The 15736-nt window shown below is 33.6% G+C and overlaps 2 protein-coding genes across 12 annotated transcripts in view; one reads left to right on the forward strand and one right to left on the reverse strand.

Annotated features, from left to right (window-relative positions):
* Positions 1–1851, forward strand: part of LOC113235056 (dynamin-1-like protein) — a 25654-nt gene extending 23803 nt beyond the window's left edge. For 2 of the 6 annotated variants that reach the window (XM_026470603.1, XM_026470602.1), the window contains exons 15-16: positions 249–460; positions 777–1850. In XM_026470603.1, coding sequence (XP_026326388.1) covers positions 249–460; positions 777–833 — 269 coding nt within the window. In that variant the 3' untranslated portion in view covers positions 834–1850. Of the gene's footprint in view, positions 1–248; positions 461–776 lie in introns of all 6 variants that reach the window. The other 4 variants (XM_026470598.1, XM_026470604.1, XM_026470599.1 and 1 more) reach the window with 4 other exon arrangements.
* A 1592-nt stretch (positions 1852–3443) lies between these two features.
* Positions 3444–15736, reverse strand: part of LOC113235454 (gamma-tubulin complex component 2-like) — a 129449-nt gene continuing 117156 nt past the window's right edge. For 3 of the 6 annotated variants that reach the window (XM_026471141.1, XM_026471143.1, XM_026471142.1), the window contains 4 exons: positions 14889–15032; positions 13537–13617; positions 11932–12095; positions 3444–7300 (listed from right to left, as the gene is read on the reverse strand). In XM_026471141.1, coding sequence (XP_026326926.1) covers positions 7207–7300; positions 11932–12095; positions 13537–13617; positions 14889–15032 — 483 coding nt within the window. In that variant the 3' untranslated portion in view covers positions 3444–7206. Of the gene's footprint in view, positions 7301–11931; positions 12096–13536; positions 13618–13885; positions 14003–14888; positions 15033–15736 lie in introns of those variants that run through there. The other 3 variants (XM_026471144.1, XM_026471146.1, XM_026471145.1) reach the window with 3 other exon arrangements.

Raw genomic sequence — 15736 nt, forward strand, 5'->3', positions numbered from 1 at the left:
ACAATAAACTTGGGACATTTATTATGTTTTGTAAAAAGCCATTTTATAAAATAACCCTATATAGTTAAACCGAGTATTACGCAGGTTGCACGCTCTCCTTGTACATAATATATGCCAACACAGAAAAGTGAAAATGCCTTAATTCATTTCAATTATGAACATTTTGCACTCCTTTTCTATAATCACTTGAAGAAAAACGAATGTTTCGTCTTTCATGAAATTATAAACAATACGTTTTCGTATTACAGAGCGACTGATCAAATCGTACTTCTACATCGTACGCAAGTCCATCCAAGACTCAGTCCCGAAGGCAGTGATGCATTTCCTGGTAAACTACGTGAAAGATAACTTACAGTCTGAATTGGTGACGCATCTGTACAAGTCGGACCACGCTGAGACTCTACTAAACGAGTCTGAACACATCGCGCAAAGGAGGAAGGAAGCTGCTGATATGCTGAAGGTAAATTTAATCTCAATCATATCCCGAAGAGTACACTTGTTACTACTACACAAAGTGTTTGCAAAGTTACACTAAGTTACGTGCTATATACTTTCATATCGTAAATATGGTGACCCCTTTTTGTCACACTCTGTAATCGCGACAATAGATTAGATCTAGTTAAAAAGAGATTAATGCTAGAATTTATTTTCACCATTTCAATTCTGAAGTACAACAAATTTCTCAAGTTACCAACATGGTAGTAATAGATATTTGTCAGAACATATGTATATATTTTATTATTGTTTTGGATTAATGTTTTGTTCCTTATTACCAGGCTTTGCAACGCGCTGGCCAAATTATCAGCGAGATCAGAGAGACACACATGTGGTGATGGTCTTCGGACGGGGACTCTAGTCTGTGAATTAGTGAATTCAAACCCACTCTGTACATACTCCCTTAGTGTAGGTAAATTATTAGGCATTTGACTTATTTTGAAACGCTCTTGCATTTGCTTTTATAATTATTGTATTTTCTGCTCTCTAAGTATTCTTTTTTTTTTTCATGACAATCTGATTGGGTCAGATTATTGTCTAAATTTTATTGTGAAAGTAATGTACCAAAAAATCTGAGTCAAAGCAGAAAATTTAGAAGCAAATGCATTATGGCAGTAGGTATATTTACACTTATTGAAAATGCACAGCACAGTGATGAAATTTGCTCCAATAAGGCTTTTTGGAACAATTTGTTATTAGTATTATTGCATACTACAGAAGGCATTCGAAAGAAACTGTTTATTTTTAAAAATACCCCTGTGAACACGTATAATTTGTGCTAATAATGTTTGACCAACTTGCACAATTGTGAAAGTTATTTGTTAATATCAGTTACCATTGCATAAGTAGTGAAGTATTTAAGCGTACGCATGTAAGTTTTCTCAAATGTACTCATGGTAGGTGTAACTCAGTGATATTACTTGTAACTTGCGTTATTAACGTATTTTCTATTAATCGAATGTGTCTAATCGTCTGTCATGAACTTTTCAAGTTTTTTGAATCATTACAAAATTGTATTAAGGTCTAGAAGTAATAAAATTTGTTTTCACGTTTTGTTTTAAACAGGGTTGGTTATTTAATAAAATAGTTGTGATTGTAACTGTTTAAATGCTACAAGACATTAGGGCTAGATACTGCTTCTGCATTGTTTTTAAATTACACATAAGCTTTTTGTTCTTGTAACCTAAGTTCCTTGTTCATTATTAGATAGTAATTCAGCACGCTGTGTTATTTTTTCAATTACGTTTAGTCATGTTGTGTCATGTCGGAACGATCGGTGATTTATTTATTTTAACATCGGTAGTGCGTATTCCAATGTTACACAATGTATTTTTATAGTTCGAGGTGTGATTTGCTTATATATCGAACGAAACCAATTTAATGTTACAGGAGGTAAGATTGTATTTAAAAGTCTGTTATAAATAGATCGTCAAATTCAAATTATGTTTTTCATTTAGCTACTTGCACCGATATCTCCGAAATTATCATTTCGTTAATTCGAAAATTATTTTTATTTGTTGACTTGAAAATAAGTGCACCTTAGCCCTGTCACTGTAATCGAGTTACATGTCGAGTTATTAAAATTAGTGTACTTGTCAGGTGAAACGTGATTTTAGTTGATTGTAATCGCTAAAGCGGAGAAATGGTCGGACCTCCATTTTAAAGTTACTGCCATGTTGTGTGTATGTTCACGTTGGGATAAACCTGTTCCGGTAGCACCAATTGTCAATCTCAAGAACCCCAGCACCTAGATGACATTTGATTGCACTGATATATAATCGGTCTTAGTAGCAAAAACCTAGTCATAGTCGATACGCCATTTTGAAGTTACTAGATTGTTTACTGCATACTGTGATACTGCATATGACTTTATTCCGGTGGCACATTTTACAATCTCTGTACTTACAGCATCTGTCTTGGGTCTGCACCCCGAAAAAGTTGTTTCATTGGCGTGTAGTGAATCAAATTATATATTCACCAACACTGTAATCTTGAATTTCACATATTTTGAGTTACAACACTATTGTGATAACAGCGCGATATATCTGATGCTGTTGTGTTTTCTCCAGCGTTTTCCGATAATTCGGAAGTATTCGCCGGTTCATCATCATTACCGTCGCAATCGAGAGGACATCTGAGATCCATGTCGCGTTCACGTAGAGGTGTTTGTAGTCGAGTTAGAGGTACTTCAAACACCCTTCCGGCCTTTACTCCGATCATAGGTCCTCAGTTGCCAGAATGCTAATGATAAGCAAGATAATTGGTCGAAACACAAGTTTGAGCCAGAATTTAGTGCTTGCAACCCGCCTATTTACCGATAGATACTACGGAATGGGCATGGTATAGACTCTACCAGCATTGGGTATATCGATGATTTTTGTTGACTGTTGCAAAAAATTGGTTATAATAAAAAAAATCTGAGATTTGTTTGTTTTGTGCCAAATAGAAACTGCTTCATCGAATTTTACGAGGCTGAAAGTTAGAATAAATATGTTTCTGTTAATCTCTTACGTTCATTCCTAATTTACAATTTAAAAAAAAATTGTAAATTAGATTATAATAGTAATAACGTTTAAATAATAGAAGTAATATCTCGTTTTTCAGAAGAAATATTCGTCTTTTATGTTTATATTTAATAGGTACATTTTGTTTTTTTTTTTTTTTTCAATAAACAATATTTTATTCAAGTATTCCTTTAACTTAATTGCTAATTAGTCCACTTACAACCGTTCAAAATTTTAAACGGACATCTTAATATAGTGCCGTTGTCCTACATACAGGACATAGTAAAAATCCGGTTTTCCAGAACAAATATTTTTTTAAATATTCTTCCCATACTTTCTAAAATATTAACAACAATCCCTGAAAGTTTCATAAAAATATAAAAAAAGGTCTCTGAGTATATAGGCAGGAGGATAAAAATAAAAGTCGAATGTAATGAATTAAAGGTATGTATTTATTTGGATAAAAATAATATCGATGGTATTTACACCTCAGAAAGCTTGAGATACTTAAAGCGTCATGTTAAGTAATTTGAGTATTCATGACAAGACAGAGGCAACTTCGTAACAAGAAAACTTAACAGTCTCACTTGAATATATTTTCGGATATGAAAATTGGTCCAAAAAAGGTTATCACTTCCTAACCAAACATGCGCTTAACGAAACAATGGCACTCAATTATATTTAACAATACAATGAACGAACAACACGAACCTAAAGACGCTAGGCAGATATACCACAGCCAATTATAACAAATGTATAATTTTAACAAACAAACACCACACTACTGAATGAATATTTGATTGTGGAACAGGATTTGTATTTCTAAATCTAACTTTACTCTTTTGTCTTACTATGCCATTGAGTTGAGGTATAATATATTTATGTACGGATGCATGTACAATCTTTAAGATCGGTACTTAAGAAAAGTATTGGAAAAGTCAAATCACCAGAATAATTATAAAGTTAAGCATTATCCCATAGAATCAAACAGTTGATGTGAGACGACACTACAAGTGAATTTACAATTACTATAAAATAAGACAATGAAACGGCACTGCAAGATCAAACAAGAGTAACGTGGACACCATACGATAGATAAGGTACTAATGGTCACAACACACATATTATTCACATTAATGACTAATTTAACGTCATGACCTTTAAATTTGAGCTCAATCTTACTGTTCAATATGCATTAGAGATGAAACGGATAGTGATTTGGCCGGATATCCGGCCGTCGGATATCTGACCCACAGCGGTAAACATGTCGCGACCGGTTTACAGCGCGCGTCGCTGTGATTGATTGATTACTAATGATTGCACTTTCACATTGACGATTTGATTTGTTATGGTCACTTGGTTTTAATAAAAACTATTAATTTATTCGATAATACAAACAAATACATAACAAAAAATGTTAACAGTGAAAAAAAATTCCAAATTCAGCAATATTTTAATATCTGCTGTTTGTTTGTTGTGCCGAATGCAAATGTCTCGCGGTGGAGAAGGAAGAAAAGCAATTACATCATTTTTTGGCTATATTAAAATTTGTAGTTGTTATAAACCTAGCACTTGATACGCCCGTTATTATTTTGTTTCAATTTGATTTCATTAATTTGTTTGTGATCTAACTAATTCTAGATACGAGATTTGCCAACAGAAAAAAAAATCTACTTACAGTTTCATTATTGTTGGTACACATTGTATTTGAAGACAGTTCAAATCGAGCGTGATCGCGATCCTTTCATTTGGTGGTTTGTCAATAACAAATTTAACAAAGTTTGCAAGAGTTTATAATGAAAAACTGTCCTCTGAAGCTGCTCTCGTTTATGAAAATAAATAGAACCAACTTTTACCACTTAATGCAGAACAACTGGTCTTCATTCTCTCTCGTTTGGCCTTTATTAAAATTTGAGTACTAAATTTACAGATAACTTTATCTAACTTCATAGTTGTTTTAGTTACAAGTAATAAACAGATTGTGAACGATCCTGTTGTTGCTCTTTTTCCTATAACTATCATCTTTAATCAATATAACAATTTATTTATCAACCATTTTTTTTCCTCAGTTTTATGCATCCGGCCGGATACCGGATAGTTACCGAATACCCGTTTCATCTCTAATATGCATTATCACCCGCGCTGTATTGAAGTTTTCATTGGTTATATAAAAACAACTGCGGGATATGGTAATTTTTTGTGACGAGCTTCAAACATTTTTCAAACAAATTTCACCTGGTATGGTTGACAATATAAGTCTAAGTATGGTGTAACTTTAACTATTGTATACTGAATAATCAAGATTATTACTCCACATGGCAAGAAGTGAAATTACTAGTAAACTATTCAGTTATATGTTTACCTGATTATGGGATACTTTTACAATATTTATGTGAGGAGATTGCAATAATGTAAAATTTTGTAATTATCATTTGTAATTATCATAATATACAAAATATAATAGAGGCATTGCCGCACAATGGGAAAACGTAGCCAACATTATGAGCGCCCTGACCGCGGGGACCTAATGTCCTCCATTTTATCTATTATAGTTGTAGTATTTAATTAATGTTATTCCTTTGTTATGTACCTCGTGCGTACTAAACTAATTGTGATTAATCTATAATTACTTATTACACCACAATTTACAGAATATAAAAAACAATTAAACTAACGTTTATTCCAATTATTCCCTGACGTATACGGTATTCAACAAATAAAAACCTTAATAAATATAAAAAATTAAAAGCTTTTCATTACAATAAAAAGTAGATAAGCGGGTGGTCAAATATGAAAACACCTTTTCCCAAATAGAGATCGTCTACTACTACTGCCTTCAACCATCAATATTAATGTATTAACAAAAAACTTTAATTAAATATCCTGGAATAAAAGTGGCATTTTCCTATTTATTATGAGATTTCGGTACATCTATACTATTTCCATCAACGATTTATTGAATTTTTACTATCAAAAATACAACCCTGAAATCACTTTCGTGTCAATATTTATATTGTGTATTTTGTGCCGATAACGAATACGATTTTAGTAAATAAATGTTATATTTAAAAGTAGATCTGTAATAGTGGTTTTTGATTCACTACTATGATATTTATTTATTTATTTCACTAGTTTGTATTAATAATTATAAAAAAGTAGATCTGTTAACAATCTATTTTGTACTTAGCGAGATTAACGCGCTGGATGGAAAAAATAGTGTCTTTATTTATAGGTTATCTATTTCTCTTTTATTATTCCCATTCGAATAGTGGTATTTAATAATAGGCGATAAATTTAATATAGGTACATGAACTTTAAATCTAGATACTGCCCTCATAATAACTAACGTAATCGACATTTTTAGCGAAATTGCGTTATAACCCCCAAGCGTTTTTTTATATCTTATTTAGTTTCGGTTTAATTTCGGTTAAGTTTTACAAAGAAAAAAAACCTCTAGGTGCTAATATCTCTAAAAGTTACCAAAATGCAAATGCATTAGTTATAACAAGGAGTGCAGACTAGTTGCAGAGCAGACGGTTGTTAGTGTTGATTTTTTAACATGAGATATACAATTATATTACGCAACTAATTCACATTTCTAAAGTTATTGCTATCCTTTCAACTCTCTAATAGTTTAAATACAACCTATCGTAATTGAATTGTTTTGTCCTTTGGTGGCCTATCTTTGTGTAAGCTTGTTTTATCTTTTGAAAACTGTGTTGCAATACCATTATCTCACATTAGACTTATTGTTTGCTTATTTACAAACTGTATTACAATTATGCCCTTGTAGGTTCAGCAATAATTTTCGTTATTACGTGAGACATGGAAAATTCCTCGTCTCTCGTAAATACAAATCTATTTTCTTTTTACAAAATATCTTACAATTTCGACCGACATGATAGAAACAGCAAAGTGTGCGGACGTTTACCTCCATACAAATTTTCATATCAAAGCCATACCAAAGCGATAACTTGGCTTTATTAAACTCAATACTTTTGATTTTCATAACAAATTAATACACCACTTAGCACAGGGGTCCACAATATATCATAATACTCACTAATTAGCGAACTTCACTGAGTAGGAGTAATCTACGTTGAAGTTCCTTGTCCCCTTATAATATGTACTGTTCAATCACACAAGCATACAAGTCCAATGTTCACACGGCGGTGATGAGTTTGCTGTGCGAGCGCACTGCCCGATGCTAGGAGCCTGGTGCCTTCTTCTCCACGTCAAGAAGTTTGTCGTCCGAACAGAACTTCTCCAGTTGTTTCTCGTAATACGTGTTGAATTTTAATCTGAACGATAAATAATAACATAATTGAGTAGCAGATAGAGATAGTTGTTATATATAAAGTTGCTAATTATGTTTGACGCCTCGGTGGTCCAATGGTATGTAGCGTGGGCACTGAATAACTAGGTTCCGGGTTCGATTCCGATTAGTACCAGTAGAGCTCCTTGTAAAAGAGTTCGTCCAGGGTAGTACTGCCACCTTATCTATTTCTGCTGCCAAGCAGTAATGTCAGCATTATTGTGTTCCAGTTTTGAAGGGTAAGCGTGCTGGTGAAATTACAGGCATACGGGACTTGTCAACTTATGTCTCAATGTGACGCACGTATTGGCAGTGCCCCTCAGATCTTTGCGATTTAAATCGCTAAGTGGTACTGCAACTTTTGTGGACAGGCCTGTAGCTTACCATCAGGCGCACGACTTGTTCGTCCCGTCACTTATTATTAAAAAAGAACAAATTTTTCAAATTGTTTCTGGTCAGGGTGTCTCGAAGTGCCCCAGAGTTAATTTCGTTGCTCTGGTACAGAGAATTTTCTAGTTTGAGATTTGTAATTTTAGTGGATGTTTGGCATGTTACATTACATTACAATTACATACGATCACAGACATACATCTAGATAGACGCCTTAAGTACAGCAATTTCTATGAAAACCAAGCGTGCCACATTTTTTGTACCCACTATGACGTCACAAGAACTATATAATGATGGAAACCTCCTTCCGCTCGCTCTAAATCGATTGATTGAACGGAACAATACACGCGTCTTCCATTCAATTATTCGATTCTAAATAGAATAATTTTTGTTCAAGTATTTGTTGATTACAAGTAGTCGTAATATTAATATAGTAGAAAAACACTAGAATAACATAGTTAAGTCCTTATTTTACTTGCTTTTAAAAAATGTTGATTACTTAAAAAAATTAAGACTTTAATTTTTAATCGACTTCAAATATTAAAATTATTGTCCTTCCAATAAAATGAGCTTATTATATAACTTCTTTTTGTAATAGAAGATCTTATCGATTAACTTAAATAATGAAAACGCACGTCAATATACGAACTTGCGACTGCCTTAATTAATTTTACTAGATGGTTTTCAGGTTGTTTCAGTAATTGATCAAATTGAATGAATGGTAAGACAAATGACAAAATATGGTAAAATCTTACTAATCAGAAGAGGTTTACTTAATGATGGCCTCGTGTGAAATTTTTGAGATTTGTTTATTAATTCTCGGATTTCTAGCTCTGTATATTTGGATAGCATCTTAGGTGGGATAAACTAGACCACCTTCGTCCTCGAAAACGACGAACTTATACGTATGACCAACTCCAGTTTTTGTAGAGACAGCGCAATGTTCATTCTTTCCACTATATTTTTTTTTGTACACAAACTATAACTCCGGCGATGTATGTAATTATTTACTTATTATATTCGGACATTCGAGGCAACGTGCTGAAAAAATTATCGAAATTACAGATACTACTAATAATAGATACTACAAAACTGAAAAAAAAACGCAACGTTACTAAACATTATAACAAAAGAGTTATAGAATATTTTTATAATATTGCTAAGGTCATAATAATTTTCATCCCTTTATTTTCAGTTAGTCGGTGAAATAGATTATAAGAAAAATGAACATCCTTTTATATACATTTTTAAGACTTTGAATGCCTAAAATATAGGAATGCATTAGTCGTGCATTAACAAAATTGAACAAAATCCAGAATTTATTTAAAATTATAGAAGATTGCCATATTACATATTTGCTTTGTAAACAATAGGACGTTCGGTAACTTTCATTCGATACGAGTAACTGTGATCTGAATTACGTTTGTAGCCTTTGCCGAACGAGAAGTTCGAGTAATCGTGCGGGTGTGTCGCTTTTCGATTTGCAGGTCGATTCAGAACCTATCTAAATCTTTAAAGTCTTACAAATGCGTATAAAAGGATTTTCATTTTTCTTATAATCTATTTCACCGACTAACTCCGTAAACGCTCTTGGATAAAGATATCGTGGGGTCTACTCTCGATCTCCGTCAGACGTCCGTCCGAAACAATTGCTGCCAAATAAGCAATGCTTGACCAAATGAAAAGACGCGTGATACGAATGAAGCTTCATACTTGATATTTGTCTTTTAATTTTGTCGAATATTACTTATTTGACAGTAATTGTTTCGGACGGATGTCGGACGGAGATCAAGAGTAGACCCCCGTATCCGAATCCGAATCGAACGTTTAACTCGGAATGTTCTGAATAGCTCGGGAAGCGCCATTCGATTCGAGAACGTTATCCAATCGAAAGATTCGGTAAAAATATCGAACAGCTCTGAATCGGGGTCCTGAATCGAAAACAGTTTTGCCTAACGTATACATGACTTACCTAATGTTAAATTTTGGCCAAAGAAATGTACATGCGGCCGTACCACGAAACTGAATGCATTATACATAAAAAACCGACCTCAAATGTACGTGGAATTACATATAATTACCAATTTTTATTGAAATCGGTTACCGGAAAATGTGCAAACTGGGATTCATCACCTAGTTCGTCACTATACGGGACTTGACACAGGAGGTAATCAGATCTCACTACTCAAAGTATATTAAGAGAGAGAAACGCATTGAATTGGAAAATAGCAATATCAACCATCAAAATAATTGCTCCTAATAATATAATTTAGGCGCTATTTATAAAAATGAATTTTCATGCGTGAACAGCCACACTTAGAGGTGGATGATTTTCGTCAAAATTAAACGGGACCACTATGGAGGTACCCACTTTCCAACAAAAAAAAAATCATGAAAGTCGGTTCACAAATACCGGAGTTATCGCGTAACATACATACAAAAAAAAACATAGTCGAATTGAGAACCTCCTCCTTTTTTTGAAGTCGGTTAAACGGCGTTTGTTCGATATTCATGGCGTATTAAAAAAGGATCATAAATATATCGCACCAAGTAAAAGCCGCAATGACAAATCAAATAAAAAAAATGAAATTCATACAAAACCAAAATAATTGTTTTTTAAATAAATTATGTATCTCCTGATTACAAAATCACTTGCCCGTGGAAGGGAACGTCCCTGTTTACCCGTTTACACACGGTTATGGTGCTTTTGCAGTTTATAATGGCATAATTATGCATTATTCGCGTTTTCGACTGGTGTTTATCTACGATAACGGTCGAGCGCGTTCTGAAGTGTAGCAGCGGCAACTAAGTGAATTTCACTTACTTTGGGGATGCGAAGTACATATACACTTGCGACGTCGATCTATGTATGTCTGTGCATACGACGGAAGTATGTGAATAATATAACCGTAACGCATAAAGCTCTTAAAACTTTTTTGCGTAGATAGACAAAATAAGAAAAAGAAAATGAAGCGTCGAAATATAACATTTTACCCTTCGGTTTATGCGTGCCTCGCTCCTCGCGTTACCACCAAGGTCAAGAGATAAGTTAGGATTTAGGTTACATTTCGTGGTCATAAGTCTGCAATTCATTTAGACTTTTTATGCAGGTGACACGTACGACTAAAATATTAGTCACGTTAAGAAAATGTTACTTACTTAATTTCGTAGGATCCATCGTTAAAATAATAATAAATAAATTATTAATGATAATTTGTCATGTAACAAACTTGTAAGTTGCTTAGATTTTGTTATGACACAAAATATCTAATCATTAGTCTCCCGCCGTCCAAGCGTTGTAAAATTGCAGTGTCGGTCAGATTTTTAAAAAACTTCCGTCATGTTTCATACGCGAGTCCGCGCATCTTATAAGAATATGAATGTGGCCGCTTGCCTAGCCGCCAGGTACGGGTGGTTATACAATGACATATACTAAATACTCTAACGACAAAATAATAATTATTATACTTAAATAATTATTAAAGTAAAGTTATCCAAAAGTATTTTAAAAAATCTTTATGTTTTTATTCTTTAGACGAAAGACCTTCGTGGTCGCCAAATATTATTAATATCGGAAAAGACAACCTCGTTTTGAATTAGACATCTATACCGACGCTTCCCAAGTCAATCAGCGGAAGGACGGGCCCTTTCGAAACGTCAAATTGCGTTGTCATATTATATTCTTAATTCTAATGTTGTGTAAAAAAAATGTTAGTCCAAATGACAGGCCTAGCACTCGCCGACGTTCATAAATATCGATCCAACATTCGGCCTTGTGCACTATCATTGTAACCGTTATCGTATCGCGACGTGAAAACCTAACAAAATTCCTGATGTGCTCTTAGATTTCTACAGAAAATAACAATAAAAAAATCGAGAAAAAATGTATAGTTTCTTCATAAAATTCTTTGTGTCTTTGTACATACACGAATTAAGAAAAAAAAACGGTGAAATGTAGTATTTGGTAACTTTTAGTTTATGGGAATTATTATATAATATTCTCCAGTCGAAATGAAAAGTTGGGTTGTTAATATAAATTATTGGGTGGGTTAATATAAATTATTGTAAAACCTCCTTTTTTAAATTATAGTCGTTTGTTCATGTTATTTTGCTACTTCTACTACTAATACTTTCTACATGTTTTGCTGTTTCGAGCTGTCGCTTTCTTAAAATTGATTTTTGGCGCTCACGAAATCGAAATTGAAATCTAAAATATAAATCACCTACCTGGCCGATATATTAAGGAGCTTGTTGTTGTTGTCTCGAGGCAAGCGGTCTATGATGGCAAGCACTGAGAGAAGTGCCGCTGTAAATCGTAGGCCGTAGCGGGAGACAGAACGCGCGAATGAATCTGCAGAACCGCTTGTCGTCATGCCCCCACACCCAGTACCCTGTGTAGATAAGATGCGAATAAGGTAAATATTATTGAGTAGTGAGATAGCATCGTGAATGGTCGTCAGTTATGTGGCTCCGCACTCCCCCAGTTGCTATTTTTTTCTTTCGAATCTTTATTTGATTTCAAAGGGACTAATTAACTGACTAACGAACAAGTCAAGTTTGCAATAGACGTACGAATTTGCAAATCTCGGTTGTTATAATTTATACTGCGTTATTCAATAACGTAGAAGTTGTGGCAAATTGTAAGTCGTGGTGTGTCCATTCGTTGATTTGATCAAGACGTTATAAAAAAAATTGTTACGTGTAAGGACAAAATACAATAATTGATGTGTCACGACTTACTTCTAGCGACGTCACGCCAGTGAAAATCAGAGACAGTGAAAATCGAATTATAAACCGTGTATTACTTCAAGAATTTTTAAGTACATAACCGGATTTATTTGGACCTGCCTTCGACGAACATTAAAAATGCGTAATAAGTAAGTCAAGGCGTTTTGCAAAAATTTCATTAAAAAAGCTGGCTTTATAAGTTTACCTCTATATAGACTATGGTACAACTGTGGGAAACACAACTTAATTATGTTTCATAAAATTAATAAAACAAAAATAGTTATTTTTTTGTAATTTTACACTGAGAATTTTATTGTGAAAAAGACACCGAGATTTTTATTGTTTTATATAATCACATATGTAGGTATTCTAAGGATTCGTACGAAGCGTTTCGCTTCCACATTTGCGTGGCGAACGGCTATGGAGTGGAATTTCCTGCCCGCAAACTTGTTCCCTGAACGGTATAACTTCTGGCCTGTTCAAGGCGAGAGTGAATAGGCATTTTTAGGTGTGCATGCTCCATCAACGTCACACATCACACCATCAGGTGAGATGAAGTCAAATGCGCACTTATTTTTTAATAAAAAAAACAAACTGAAAACATGGGCCAGTATTCGATTCGTTGGCTTTGCATTTTAGATATTCAGCAGTTGTTTTTAAACTATCTTAATAACGAATTTGGTGATTTTGAGATATAGGCCGCTATTTCAGACAGCCATCGAAATGTAATGAAAATGACTTGATGATTAATACAATACTTACACGAAGAATTTTATTGTCAACAAGAAGTTACAAAAGCGTCAAACATGATTGTTGGCACATATACATGGAAGCGTTCAAACACATTACAGAGTTCTATTACCTAAATACACAATGTGAACACATTTTTATGAAATGGAATATGAATGGGAAAAAGTAAAATCTACCAATGAAATCTATGACTAATTCATAAGTAATTGTTGACTGGTTGAAATTCTATCAGCAATTTCGAATATCTGATTAAGGTAAAGTTTACACTAATTAGAAAATAATGTGATGTTAAAATTTTTGTGCTTCAACGGTGTTTTATTTACGGATGTGCACTATTACTGAGCTGCTATATACCTCATTGTATTCATTATTGTCATATGATGTTGATCCAAGCATACTGTTAAGCTCGGCGTCCACGAAGTACTTGTGCATCTCCTTTTGCCAATTAACGTGTTTTGGTAGCGTTAAGAGAAAAATAAAGAGTGAATTACATGGAAAACATATTGCGTAATATAATTAGAAAATAATAAATTTCATATATAGCGCATACACAAATACACAACATAGAAAAGACATTTATAAAGTTTAAAATAAATATAGTGAAGTTGCAAATACTCACTGTTATATTATTAAAATACACATAGATAAGTATATAATTAGTTTTACTAATATTTATATTCAATTTAAAGTGATAGTAAGTACATACACATAATAATACAATAAGAAGTCGTAAAGAAGTGTGTTGCAAAGCTTAAATGCTATAATCCTCAGCTGCTGCAACCGAAACTAATCCCATGAGAATAAATTTCCATGTGCATAGCTAATTAAAAAAATTATAACATTAGTTAATTTTACATTATCTAACAAGGTAATGCATATATGTATATATATGTGGGCCCATTTACAATGGTCTAAAATTTGTACATTCAATAATCTACACCATGAGCTGCAATATTGTTCAGTGTTCATTGGACGCCTCGTGTCAATAGTAGTAGTCGTGTTATTATTCTCTATCTAGTGTTGTCAGCGTTATCTCGCATATACATTATCTTACTCATTTATCAGTATATAATTCATCAAATACCTAACCTTTTTATCTGTAGTTTTGCTGTAGACACGTACACAAAACTAGTGTTTATGCATTATTTTGGAATACTAAGATAAATTTGAGTTAAGAAATAAAGTTAAATCTTTTCAAATGACGATTTTGGAAGAAATTGTCTATTTCGGTTTTTAATGATCCAATCCACGTTATGTTAATTTCTAAAGACATTGCAATACTTACACCCTTATTATTTTATGTGTAGAGAACTACTACAACTTTTTGTTCGTGAACAATTAAAAATCACGAGAAGATCTAAAACAATATAAAACTAAACACAAAAATAATTCCGTACATGTTAGCCACATGGCCATACTTTCATCAAATCATCACACACATCAATCAAAATTTTGTTTTAGTGGTGGAATACTTTAGTAGTAATTAATTAGACCGATTTTGGAGACTACGAGTAGAACATTTTCAAAAAGGAAAACTAATCGCGAAGTTTATGTTTATTTGATTGGTTCGATTTCGTTACGACGTTCTCTATTTACAAAAAAAAATTGGACCACTGTAGATGGGCCATCTTGTACAACTATATCATGTATATTTGACTCGAACATACAATAAAATATTTCATAAATAGGTTTCACATATAACATACCTGTATGAAAGTGCAGAACTGGACGCAGACGAGGCAAAGCGCGGTGACGGCCTTCAGCAGTTGCGGACTGGTTAACATGCAGTCACCCAGACACGACTCCAGAAAATCGTTGTGTCGCTCCAGTACCTCGTCTACATTGTTCACCTGAAATAATACATTGAAATAGACCCGTATCCAGCCGGCACGTATGTGGAGTGTACAATCACCTATAATAACGCACACACTCAACATAACCCCGCACTAAGGAAACCCTGTGTCGCGGGTGCCATAGACACACAAATAGACAACTACAAATTACATCCAAACTCAGGAGAAAAATAAATGTAGGCCGTACAAATATTTCACCTCTGCGTGGCAGTCCGGCATGATGGCGGCAGTGTGCAATTGGAAAACAAAAATACAACCAAACATTCCGTACTTCATTGCTGGTGTATTATTACTACATATACAGATCCCATAAAATGACCTTGCCTAATATCTATATGTATAAATTAACAAAAATTATGAAAAAACAGAAGCCAAAAAACGACAGAAAAAATACATCTTAAAGTAAAGCAGTGACTAAGCCACTGCAACCTTGTGACGTGATCTTGGAGCAACGCCTACAAATTTACAAGAAGCCGCTCCGCCTACAAGATAGATCATAAAAATAACAACATGGCTGACGAATTTGTACCTTCAAATGGTAGGTACGTATATAATTAGATACCAATACTTGTATAATTATTATCAATTCACGACAGCTACTCGCCTATTCCATAGCCCTTTCAAGGTCTTTATCTTCCTTGAATCCCTCGTTTACTTTTTGTAAACGAGGGATTCAATAACTCATGCGAACTAGTAGTTTG

The sequence above is a fragment of the Hyposmocoma kahamanoa genome, unplaced genomic scaffold, assembly GCF_003589595.1.
Source record: "Hyposmocoma kahamanoa isolate Upper Pololo Valley unplaced genomic scaffold, ASM358959v1 87, whole genome shotgun sequence".
NCBI classification, from domain to species: Eukaryota; Metazoa; Arthropoda; class Insecta; order Lepidoptera; family Cosmopterigidae; genus Hyposmocoma; species Hyposmocoma kahamanoa.